The sequence below is a fragment of the Tinamus guttatus genome, unplaced genomic scaffold (assembly GCF_059628265.1).
Source record: "Tinamus guttatus ecotype Peru unplaced genomic scaffold, ASM5962826v1 Tinamus_guttatus_pri_ptg000180l, whole genome shotgun sequence".
Taxonomy (NCBI): domain Eukaryota; kingdom Metazoa; phylum Chordata; class Aves; order Tinamiformes; family Tinamidae; genus Tinamus; species Tinamus guttatus.
The window spans coordinates 1,431,642-1,444,697 of NW_028288714.1; the positions used below are offsets into that span (position 1 = coordinate 1,431,642).

At 37.4% G+C, this 13,056-nt stretch overlaps 1 protein-coding gene across 2 annotated transcripts in view; it reads left to right on the forward strand.

The window, feature by feature from the left end:
• GPC6 (glypican 6) overlaps nucleotides 1–13,056 on the forward strand; it is a 686,072-nt gene that overhangs the window by 617,037 nt on the left and 55,979 nt on the right. For both annotated transcript variants that reach the window (XM_088523305.1, XM_088523306.1), the window contains exons 5-6: nucleotides 1,586–1,716; nucleotides 9,492–9,635. In XM_088523305.1, coding sequence (XP_088379431.1) covers nucleotides 1,586–1,716; nucleotides 9,492–9,635 — 275 coding nt within the window. The remainder of the gene's footprint in view (nucleotides 1–1,585; nucleotides 1,717–9,491; nucleotides 9,636–13,056) is intronic.

Genomic DNA, 13,056 nt, shown 5'->3' on the forward strand with positions numbered 1-13,056 from the left:
CTTTTCGTGTATATTGTGCGTGTATGTATCTGTGTGTGCACAAAAACTGCTTTGGTTTCTCTAAGAAGTTAGATTCTCTTTTCACTGGATTTCCCACATTATTTTTAATAATAATAATAATAATGCCAGCCCAAATAGCACTTCTGTTAGAAAGAAGTGTCTCATCATTTCTCATAGTCAGCAACAAGTGCTGTATGCCCGACTCCAAAAATCTGAAAATCCACTCTTCACAACCTAGAAGTATTGCGAAAGATTAGACCCACATTTTCAAAGGTGCTTAGGTATCAAATGCCAAGTGATTTCTATTTCAGTGGCATTTTTAGGCACTTGTTGGCTAAAAAGCAACTATGTCCTAACCTTCAAGTCTGACCTCTGAGACTGGGACTCCATTTTCTCTTCTTCTCATACATCCACACAGCCAGGTCTGCGGGTTGGAAGGATGCAAACTATAAAGGAGTCCCAGGATTGCCCAGTCAAGAGCACAGCTAACACAATCATCAAGGCAAAGAGATTCCTCACATCTCCTGGAGAGAGTTTCTATGGGTCTGGTACTTACCAAAGCAAAACATGAATGGGAAGGCACTTTGATTATTACTGGAGTATTAACATCAGAGTCTAAGACTGAGGGATAAAGAAAGCATGTGAAAATTATTGATTGTCATGTTAAAACTACTCTGCTAAATCTATTCTGCTTAAAGATAACTAGATGATGGAAATTTAAAAAACTAACTAATGATAGATTAGGCTCAAATATGATGTACAAAGGTATAGTGTAATTGCAGTTTATGGTACAGCTTTTGCGGCACAAAAATGTGATGAATCTGTGTCTGTTCATAGACAATATGTATGATGTATGAAAAAGTGTTTCTGTTGCTTTTAATTTATTTTCAGTTACTTAGTTTTTACTTGTTAGTCACTTGTTAGTCACATCTACACAAAATTAATTTAGAGCATAAATAGGCAAAAAAAAAAATCCAAAGCATATAAAGACTATATCTTTCTGCTTACAACTTTCAACAACATTTTCAAAACATAACAAGGCAAACATAGTTTATACCTATGTGCTATGGCAGAAATCCAATATTCATCTGCTGTTCATATTGCAAGAAAATGAGATCATTAGGGTCAGAAAGAACAGCTGCTTTAATTATAACATCCTGATATATCGTATCAAAGTTTTCATCATCTCACACAAACTCTAAGAACATACCTCCAGGGATTATTTCTTTCAACCTGCCTTTTCTCAGGAAGAAGATTATACAAGCACACTCCAGAGCAGTGGCGGTTTGAGTGTTGTGAAGCTGTGTGGAAATAATTTTACCCCAAGCTCGATAACACTATGGCAGCTATTATTAATCTAACCTCTACAATCTTGAGTCCCTTTTCTACTGTGGTGGCAGTGGTAGGGGATGATGTTTTTGGCAGTCAGGAAGCAGCCCTGCAGAGACAGGTTTGTGCGATGCTGCTGCCATACGCTTGCTGCCCCAGAGCTCTCAGCATCCACATCTGCAGCCAGGGAAGCTGGTTGGTACGGGGCACCCAGGGGTATCTCTCCCTAAGGGAATGACTGCTTTTGTTTTAACAGATGCGATGCTTCTGGTAGCTGAGAGATTAGAAGGGCCGTTCAACATTGAATCAGTCATGGATCCTATTGATGTCAAGATTTCTGAAGCCATCATGAACATGCAAGAAAACAGCATGCAGGTGTCAGCAAAGGTACTGTGTGAGTCGCTCCTTCTCTTTTCCTGAGTGTCACAAGCAGGGGGGAAAGCATTCAGTTTTCTCTCCAGGCTTTAAGATTGGCTGAACTACAACAATGTATATTAGTTTTCTCAGCAGTTCACTGTGTCTTTGTGTCTTTGAATCCTTTCTCTAGTTAAATAAGCCCACAAGTTTTCAAACAACAGAAGTGTCAGAGAGAAAAGTACAGTTTAGTAAATTGCAAATTAATAGCTGCAAGTGGTTAGAGAAAACAGAGACTGCTGAAAATTGCAGGTAGCTCAGTAAGCAATATCCTGCAGAGTACATTGGCTCGTGTCTCATCTGTGATTCTCTGTATTAACATCCAAGCACATTTTGATCTGCCTAAGTCAGACTGCAATACAATGTGTTTGAGGTGAACATACGAAATGTTCCGCTTAACCTCCTCTAATAACCACTCAAAGGAAATATCATTATTTTGGACAGCCTCTGATTACTAGACCTTGGTTTGATAGAGTTTTGTGTGGATTCTGACATGAAAATAAACAAAGTTAATGATGCTATCTTCATTCTTTCTGTTTTTAACGTGCATATATGCAGGTCACCACCGTCTTCAAACCCCATATAAATAAGGTCCTTGGAATTCAGTAACTACTGTTGAGCCAGTAGTTAACAATTAATGTCTTTTCCTTAATATTCGTCAGCACACTGTGGTTCAGAATCTGAAATCAGCTGTTTGCCAGGTTCTCCACATTAAGCATTTTCATCTCCCATTGATCTCCTAGTAGTTCTGGCTAGACTGCTCTCCAAGTTGGTGAATTTCCATTGCTTGGAAGGAAACGACTATAGATGGGGGAGAAAATGAGGATAAAAGACAGGAGGCTGAGGTTAACATTCTTCCTGCCAGCCCCAAATTAGATGCTCTTTATGGGTCCAGTGCTGCAGGATGCTAAGGATTTCCTTCAAGAGGCTCTTTGCTTTTCACCTACGTGCAGTTACTTAGGTTTTAAAAGCAGTCTATGTCCTGCGAGATGTGACTTTGCTCTGGCAGAAATCATCAAGTTGTTTATCAACCAAATTCTGTCGAATACTTTGAAGCTACCTTAGCAAATCCAGCTCCTACCTTAAAAAAGAAATACATATTTTCACTAAAAGCTCATGCAAGACTCAGATATATTTCATTTTCCTTCTTACTTCCTTCATTCTCACAGTTTTTCCATTAGTCAGGAAACTGCATTTCCTGCCAGAATCCAGTGACATCACCTTGGCATAAGCTCATCTCACTACTCATTTGAAATAGAGCAGACTGTTTGTCCTGTCCCTGAGAAATATTGTATTTATTTGCTCTAAAGGTTAATAAATACAGAAATTCAATTTGCACTTCAAAGTTTTTCTCTAAGAGAAATCTTAAGATTTTTTTTTTAAATCTTGAGAAAAAGAAACCAAACTATAGCAGGGAAATTTATTTGACTCTGTTTTCATAGATAACAGAGCTATCTATGCATGGGGGCTTTTGTATTTTATAAGTAGACCATTTTTCTCCTGAAAAGTGATTTCCTTATTTTGCTGGGTTATATCCATCTTTTTCAGGTCTTAAGTCATGAAAGTGCTCTAATGTTAAAAAAAAAAGAAGGCAAAGTCTTTGAGTCTACTGCTGTGATATTCTATGTCATATCAGATCTATAAAGATGATACATGAGCAGACTTTGAATCAATTATCTGTAGTCTAATTTTTTCCCCTTATACATACTTGACCGTTTAGATCGAGCCTCACTGAGAATGACAGATACCTTGCCAGATGTAATGGGGTGCATGGAATGCAATTGCAGACCTAATCTAGGAAAAGTTCCACACTTGTCAGTCATTCAGAAACTGCAGTCAGAAAGCTCCAGGCAGAATGTTAAAAATCACACCATTTTCTTTTTCTTCAGATAATTCTGTTTTTTTGTTTTGTTTTTTCTGTTTTTTTTTTTTTTTTTGCATTCGGTTTTATCCTGCTGAAAATGTGGTAATCAGGAACCACGACCATTTTTTTCCATAAGTCAGTCATTGTGTTTGCACATGAGAAAATGCTAGTGCACTTATAAGGTCATGGTATGGCTACAGCACCTGTATGTACACGGCTGATGCTTCTACAGCTGACATGCAGCTACCTCCACTAGAAAATCTGGCTGATACCTGGCATGAGGCTCTACACTGCATTCAACAGAATTTAGTGCCATTTAGTTATTGCTGTATGTTGCTGTTCCTCTCTTAAAATGAATGGAAAAAAAATAACAACCAAAGTTTCTTTATCAAGGAACCCTCAACAAATCCATGTTCTTTGCCAGCAGAAGACCTGGAGATCATTTAATTCAAACCCATCCCTTTCCTGTTTTGAATATTTCTATAAAATATCCCTGTTCCAGAGGTCATTACCGTTAAATTGTACTGCCATTTGTGTTGCAGGGTGTTATTTTGTATTATGCCAACTGCCATTGTATTTCAAAATCTATTTGAGGAAAATATATGTTTTTTGACATAATACAGTTACTATACAGCACTGTGCATATGGAGGCAAAATTAAGTAGATAATAATATATGATTTTCCTCAAAACAAATAGAAAAAAAAAGAACGCATGTTTTTATTTGAATGATGAGGTCTTCAATTTTAGACCTCAACATAAAAGTATATAATGAACATCCTAAATCTCCATTTTATGGTTTATCTTTCCATTTTTCACTTGATGCAACCCTGGAGATTTTGTACAATTTCTTTTTTTTCTCTAAATAGGCACCTCCTCCTATTCAGCACTATCTTTCTGAGAAATAGTCTTCACAGTTATGGCAATACTGATAAATAGAAGAGGGGCAAGTACCCATGCCTGATCTTGAGGCCAAGTGGCACAGACTGATTCATGCCTATCCTGCTGAACTAAGGAGGAGTTTCATTCTGGAACAAGCTAGTTGGGGCAGTCCAAGGAAAAGCCAATGAGTTAGCAATTAATCAGTGTAGACAGTCAGGGCTTATTACTCAAGTTCAACCTTATCTTTCATTTCTTTAATAGAGGCAAACCCTCTAACTTCCACTCTTGATGGGTGCACATTAATATCATTGAGACAGAGAGTTATAGAGGTGTCACATGTACCTCTTCTATCTTCGTACTTCCAAGCAAGGACACACAGGCTCAGCCATACCCCAGTTCCAATCATTCCATAAAATGGAGCATCTCTGTTCCATCAGCAATCAGTCATTGGCTTTTATTGTTTGTTGATTCTTTTAGCAAAGCTAAGAACCTCTAATTCATCTGGAAGCTGGAATCTTTGCTTGGTTGGTTGGTTGGTTTTTTTTTTTTTTTTTTTGGTATTTTTCTTCAATCTGTATACAGCACCAATCTGCTTAAAATGTTTGACCATAAACCTCTAAACTGCAAAAACTGCTCATCTTGTAAGGCTGTCATGTCCCTGAATGGCAACTATGTGAGGTCCTTATTTTGCCTCAAGAGGAGTCACATTCCTCACAGTTGCAACATCCGCAGATGATTTCCAGCAAGGAGCAGTGGTCTAGCAGGACATACCAAAAAATAAAAAAACAAAAATAAAAAAAGAAAGAACAGGCTGAAGATCATCAAAATTAGTTCCTAATAGGTGACGTGCTAACATCTGTTAACATCTGCAGCCATTCTGACAGAGTGTCTTCTGCACGCCAAGGCCACACAAAGTGCAGAAACAGCCAGGCTGGTCTGTTTGAGATGCCAAACAACACTTCTATGTTTTCTAAGAGTAGGCTTTATGATACAAGTCCACCTCAAACTTCAGTGGAGTTGCCTGAGGGCTGCCTCTGGTAGCAATCAGGTTGCCATAGACCTACCTCAGGTTTCCCCTGATAGTGTCTGAGACATGTTAACATCCACATTACTGAAATAATACTCTTTGTCATTTGTCAGTGACGATCTTTGATATTTGAACATTATAGCCATAGCAATGCTTCAGGTAATAACACGCTGTGCAGCAGCTTGATTATTTCTCAGGTAGCCACATTATATTCTGTATATTGTTTGTTCTCAAGATTTAGTCATAGCAGATATACACCATATTCTCCTTCCTGCAGAGTTAATTCAGGGAATCGCAGTCAGAGCGTCAAAACATATCCATTTAATATCATTTTTAATAGCTTTATCCTGGCCCGAAGAAACTGGGATCTGGATCTTCAAATCTTCCCATAAAGCTGACAGTATCATTACCTTACATTTTAACAATAGAAATGATTAGTAAATGACATCTGCAGAGACTGCTTTTTTACAGGAAGTGAAGGAAAACTCCCCAAAGAGCAGCAAAGATTCTGTAACATCTATCCATTTTTCCTTCAAAATGGATAAAATTCATATTCTAATTGCATCAGCATATTTTTCCTTCATTGCTGCCCCAACACATTGGACTATTTTCTGCATTTTAAATAGGCTGGTCTAAAACAACATGTTTGACTGCTCTGTCATTTGGCTACCGTGCCAAGATTCCTGTTCCTTCATAAAGACTGTCCCCAGACTTGGGTCTCCCACTAGCTGAACTTGAATCTTCTTTCATCCAGGGTGATGGACATCCAGTTTAACATGTAGATATGTGTTTCTTTTTTGGCAATTACTCCTCTTGGCAATTACTAGCTTAAAAAAAAAAAAAAAGAACGAGTTCCATGACATAGCAGACTACCTATGCATTATTTATAAGGAGGAAATCTTCATAAAACTATGTGTAAGTTTCTTCTTAAAATAGCCCCAGAATTTCATATCAACAAACCTCTTAATTTATCTGTGTTCTCCACAGAGTCCTGTGCAAGAAAAAATGTAATGGTGTTCTTCAGGAAAAAAAAAAATCAATAGTATTCTAGCTGAAGATGAGAGAGTCAATGGAGCAGAGTCTTATAGAGATACTCAGTAGGAAATACTGTACACAAGTACATGTCTAAATAACAGCATGGCTCAAGACATCAAAGAGGATAAATTCTTTCTGTTGGGATTCAAGCCACTGAGTTCTCCTGAGAAAATTACTCCTTTTTTTCACAATAAAATTAGCTCCTACTAGTAATTTCACCATTATCCAGCTCTCTGCATTGGCTGAGTTGACTTGATCGCATGGCTTGTTTCACATAAACAACACAGAAGTCTAGTGTCATTTGAAATGCTCAAGGATATTGCATCAGAGAGTTAACTGCCAGTTAGCAGGGAATTGGTCTTTCAGACCAAGGGTCCTCTGTTAAGGCTGTCGTAGGAGATATCTCAGATACCCCAGGATGCCACAAATGAATATAGCTGCTGATGTGTGGGCAGCCAGAGTTTGGGTCTCCGATACCTAAAACAGGAGCTTAGATATTGAGCTTAAATATAAATCTACATGTCTACACCTAACTTCAAGTATCTTAATTTCAAACTGAATACCCTCTCTAAAATGAGGTGAGGTGAATTGTGCACATTACAAATAAAGTGCTTTTTTTTTTTTAAGAGTATATTTATGTTGCCAATTCACAGCATGTATAATAAGAAACCTAGATATTTTCCTGATTTTTAAGTATCTCTGAATATTTATTTGAATAAAATATTTCATGTGCTTTTTCTTAGGAAGCACTTGCTAATTCCAGGTTATCAGCTTTATATTGTGTACTCTGACAGTTAATACCTGGATGCAAATTAGAAATTGTCTCTTTTGCACCAAAAATATAGTTACTGACTATCATATGCTTAGTACATTACTGCTAGCTTGCTTAGAAAATAAATGATTTCTTCTCCCCAATGTAAAAATGGCCATTCAGCTTCCACTTCTATTATTGTCTGATTGTATGTAATTTTATTCATACAATATTCTTACACTACAAGTAACAAGTATTTATATAACTATTTATTGTATCTAAATGCCAAATAATCTGTGTTCTTTTTTTTTCACTAAGCCACAAGAAAAGTAAAATATAAATTATTCAGAGTCAAAGTTTATCCACAGGATCATAAAAAGTAGCCTGTCACACAGTCTGTGAAATTTAAAGGGAGGATTTCAGCATCCTCATTTCCCTTTACCACGAGAGTCAGGGCCCATATTTTGAATGACCGTCACTTGTGTTTGTAAGTAGATACGTGAATACTTAAATAACTGAAGGAGATTTCATAGATATCTAAATAAACTGTTATGTTTTCTGCTCGTGATTTACCTCCAATCAAAATAAATCGGTAAATATCGTAAGCATAATTAATGTTCCACCACATATATTTGGCCCTTAAAAATGTACATTATTCATAATCATGTATGTAAACTCTGAATACTAATTTTAGCCTAAATTTCTGAAAAAAATAGAACTATTCAAAACAGAATAACTTTTCCTAGATTAATTATTAATTAATTAATTAATTAATTCCTAGATTAAATTATTTTGTTGTCTTATTATCCCCATGATTGAAGAGATTAGAAACTCTTCAGAAAATCTTACAGATAGTCTTCAAACAGAGCAAGCAATGTTTCACACATAAATTAAAAATTCCCATGGCCATGCAACAGCTGACTTGCTGGACTTTGAGCCAAAACCGATGTGATGATTGAACACAAATTTAGCATGGGTCAGTTTCTTTCAGCAAATTCTGAATCATTTGGGACCTCTAAATTAATAAGAGGAAACCTAGCCAAGAGCTAATTGTAATGAATGCTGAAAGCAACAGAAGTCATGATATCCCTACCTACTTTGAGAGACATCCACTCAAGGCAGAATATTATCTAAAAGTGAAACATGACCCTTGGGAACACCGACTCGCAATGTAGTTGGCACTTTTTGGCCACCCAAAAAGAGAAAACTCCCATCCTACCCACAAGGCACAGCATTTGCAGCACCGCAAAATTAATTTGAGCAAATAGCCTGTGTCTATTTTGAGAGTTCAGTAGAAGATATCTTACAGGAAATCCTTTTCAGAGGAATTAAAATATTGAAACAGGTAAAATATAATGCTCACCAAAAAAAAAAAAAAATCCAGAACTGAAAAAGTTGCTATGAAAGTAAACAGCAGGACACTACCTCATCAAAACACTTAAAAATATAATTGTGCAAATATCCTACCTCCCTTCAACCCAGCAACTTCTAAAAGAGCTTCTCTGACATTTATGCTTGCTAATGTGTCCTCAGAGTCATTTAGTATTCACAATGTATATACTACTGAAACTTTTTCCAAAGAGGAGTATATAAAAAAATTTCATAAGCCTGAACATTATTTTTGTACTTAAGAAACAAGCAGCAAATAACTCTTACTATTGCCTACTATGCCTTAGCCCTCATCTAGAGAAAGACCTGCTAGGGAATAAGAAGGTAATCCACTTATAAAACTATTTATCATTGACCTTTTTGCAGAGACTACAAATAAGATTAGCTGGTGGGGATAGCTAGGGATTGGGATTATGAACGAGCAATGATTTTGGATAAATACCACTTCTAATAAAATCTGCAACAATTATCAACTGACTCCTGCCACAAAGGGCTCCCTTTTGTTCATCTCTCCTCCTGAGCAGTTAGTAATTAAAATGCTCTAAGGTGTTAACTTAGAACAATCACCATTCTGAAATGATTTAAGTATTTTTATGGTCCCTGTATAGTGTTACCCTTACACTGAGTAATTAATAATCCTTAATTATTCATCTGAGTTTTAATGCACAGAGTGTGCTCAATTCACTATTAACAAACTGTCAATCAAAGCTAAAGTTTCAAATATGAGAAATAGAGAATACCTCTGTAAATATGAGCTTCTTTTATTCTGTGATTGCCATACAACCTGCAATGTTTTTCTTAGGTTTTCCAAGGATGTGGCCAGCCTAAACCAGCACCTGCACTGAGATCTTCTCGTTCTGTCCCTGACAACTTCAATACCCGTTTCAGACCTTATAATCCGGAGGAGCGACCTACAACTGCTGCTGGCACGAGTTTGGATAGGCTGGTAAGGCAAAATATGTGCCACTTTTTGAATTAACAGAAATGGTTTGGCAATATGATAGAAAAAATGGTAATTTCCTAATAAAGGCTTTTTTAATAATTTCATAATCACTCTACATAGTGTTCCTGTTAATTAACTCTTTCCCCATTGGAAAGAGTACAGAATTGCATTTTAGGGGAGCAATGTGAAGGCTAAGCTCCTTCCTGCAGGCCAAAAACCAGATAAGCCAAGACAAATACTTTGCAATATGAATGTTCTTTGAGAAGCTATCACATCATATACTTTAAAAATATTATTTTTTAACAGGCAGTTCCTTAACATAAACACTCATAAAGGCACATTAATTTATTCCACTCTTTAAATCAACTCTAAAATTAATGACTTTGTTTGCACCAATTGCAAAAAAAAAATACTTCTATCAGCCAGAGCTTCCAGTGATCATTAATCTTGCTTTATTTATTCAATCATTTCAAAAGCATGACTTTAACACAAGATTGTTTTCTCTACAACACATTATTGGATTGACATCTCAGGCTTCACTGTTCTTGCTATTTATACATCTATAGATTTCTAGTGGGCTGATTATTATAGTTGTTAATATTGTCTCAGCAATTATCTTGAGGTAAAGCCAATGGGAAAATTTCAGGAGCTGTAAAGCACCTGGATCAACAGAAACCCTATCACGTAACTGCAGCTTGCTGAGCGCATTGCTGCATGCCTGGGCACCCTCGCTCCTGCTGCCCAAGCAGACACCCAGCTCATCCCAGGGATCAGACGGTCAAGCTCAGGGCTGTAGCAAGAGGAGCACCCGTCCAGGAGGAGTCAGGGAGCTGAGGTCTCGGGCAGCTGATGCCTTCCCTCATGCTTGCCAGCTGTGCACATGCACCTTTCCACGCTGCAGAGAACCAGCTCCTGTGTCCTAGAACTGTCCCAGGTGAAGTGAAGACATGCTGAAGCCAGTAGGTTTTGGTCATGCTCTGGATGAGCTTAAAGATTGTAATCAGAGGAAGTGGGAAGAAGAGCATGAAAGAAAAGTCGGTAGCAACCATAACTTGGATTACTACTATATAGTGACAGCAGTAAAGGCATTTTTGCAAAGAAAAAAAGAGATTTAGGAGGCATTCCATATTCACATAGGGAGAATACTTCCCAACACATTAATATCTTTTTAAAATTGCAAATATACAAAATAATGATCAGCCTAACTAGAGAGAAATGTGTGATATGCTATTGGCCTTTAAAGGCTGTAATTAATAAAAATTTGCAGTGCGGGTATTCCTTTATAACTCTTATTAACTTTCAGGCACTCAAAAGGGAATTTGTCTCTATTTGATTTAACTAGGTTAGTTCACCCATTGTTTCAGAAAAAAATGAGCTTAGCTTTGCTGCTGCTACTTTAAAAAGTGTTGCAGCCAAATACCTATTTATTTTTCTTTCAGCTCATAGTTACATTAGAAACTGTTCATTGCTTGTTAGCAATGAGTGCTGGTTTCCAATTCATTTCCAAATGGCAGGGATGCACGTGTTATCTCCTTCTGGTTTGAGACCAACAGTTGGAGATGGCCACTGACCTCAGCTGGAGCGAGGAGAGGCTGCCTGTGTGGCTTAGAGCAGCAGGCATTATTTCAGAGCTGTAATCCCTGAGCAGTGCTTGGGAAAGGTCACTGCCTGCATCTCGCGCCAGCCTGGATAATCTTACCCAGAAAGATATAAATGCTGCTCTCGGTAGCACAATTCATCCCATCTACGCTGCACTTAATGTGCTGAATCATTCCTGCAATCACATATCTCTCTTCATTAACTATAGACAGAGCATGGAGGACCAGCTTCACTTCGATCCTCCTAATCCTGGCATTGCTAATATGACTTAAATGCCACTCAAAGCAGTTTTCTAGTCTCTGCACTGATCATTTTCTACTGCTTACTAAATATAAGCACACAATATTAGCAATTAGATAGTGGCCTCAAGCTATCAGAGACCCTTTTGATTTTATAGATAAAAAATATATGCATAAGGAATTATCATTACCAGCTTTGAGGTTACAGGATTTTTTGCTTGTGAGACAATTGACTCACTAATGCCTTTAGAAGTCTGGTTTGGTGATTTTATTCATAAAACACTGTCAAACCACTCAACTTGAAACTGCCATAGCAAAGTCCAAACATGAACCTATGTAAATCTTTAAAGGTAAAGTGACAAACAATTCTGCTTTCGTCTTTTTTTGACAGCATGTCCTCAAAACAGTTATAGAGAGTACTTCCTCTGTATCTCAATCTTACACAAACATTGGCCAAATTTTTCAGTCCTGCTCAACTGCCCATTTATCAGTTCAATGCAACTGATCATATTTTATCGGGTATGTTGCACAAAGCAGCTCTTATAAGAAACTGACACTAAAATCACCCAGTGCTGAATCCTTCTGAAAATGGGCTCCTTCATCCTTAGCTGAGCCTTAATGTTTAACCCCACCACTGCATTCCAACAGAGAGGTGCTTTCCTGCGTTATTGTCATAGCTGGCACCAGTAAGGCTTAATAAACAAGAAAAAATTCAAAATACTCATGTGAATTGGAAAAGAAAAAAGAAGAGGAAAGGAAAGGAAAGGAAAAGAAAGGAAAGGAAAGGAAAGAAAAGGAAAGGAAAGGAAAGGAAAGGAAAGGAAAGGAAAGGAAAGGAAAGGAAAGGAAAGGAAAGGAAAGGAAAGGAAAGGAAAGGAAAGGAAAGGAAAGGAAAGGAAAGGAAAGGAAAAGAAAAGAAAAGAAAAGAAAAGAAAAGAAAAGAAAAAAGAAAAGAAAAGAAAAGAAAAAAGAAAAGAAAAGAAAAGAAAAGAAAAGAAAAGAAAAGAAAAGAAAAGAAAAGAAAAGAAAAGAAAAGAAAAGAAAAGAAAAGAAAAGAAAAGAAAAGAAAAGAAAAGAAAAGAAAAGATCTCCCAGAACAGCAATGGTTTAAGTGGTGTAAAATTCATTAGCTATATTTAGGAAGTCATCTAGAGCTTGAGACAGTTGTCTATGCATGGGCGTGAAGTCCTGTTTGAGATCCCCTGAGTATCTAAAATGTGGAATCAACAGACATGGTATAGGATTGGAAGAAACCAATATTTTTCTGGAGCCGCATCTGAGAGCCAAGTGGATTATGACGCGGCATCTCAAACAGGACAAGACACCCGTGTTCCAGCAGCTAAATGAAGTCTTTGCAGCACAGGGCCTAAAAGTCAGGCTCCTGCTAAGACCAAGGGAGAGACACACACCTTTGGATGGTGATTCACCCCCTTATTGTAGACCACTCTCACAGACTGGGAATTGGAAGGCTTAGATAAGTTATTCACATCTAGGCATGAAATACTACTTGAGATAACCCAGGGTTTCTGAGATATCTTATCAAGCTGGCAGGACAACCTTTCAGCATGCCCATGCTCTCTGAGGCT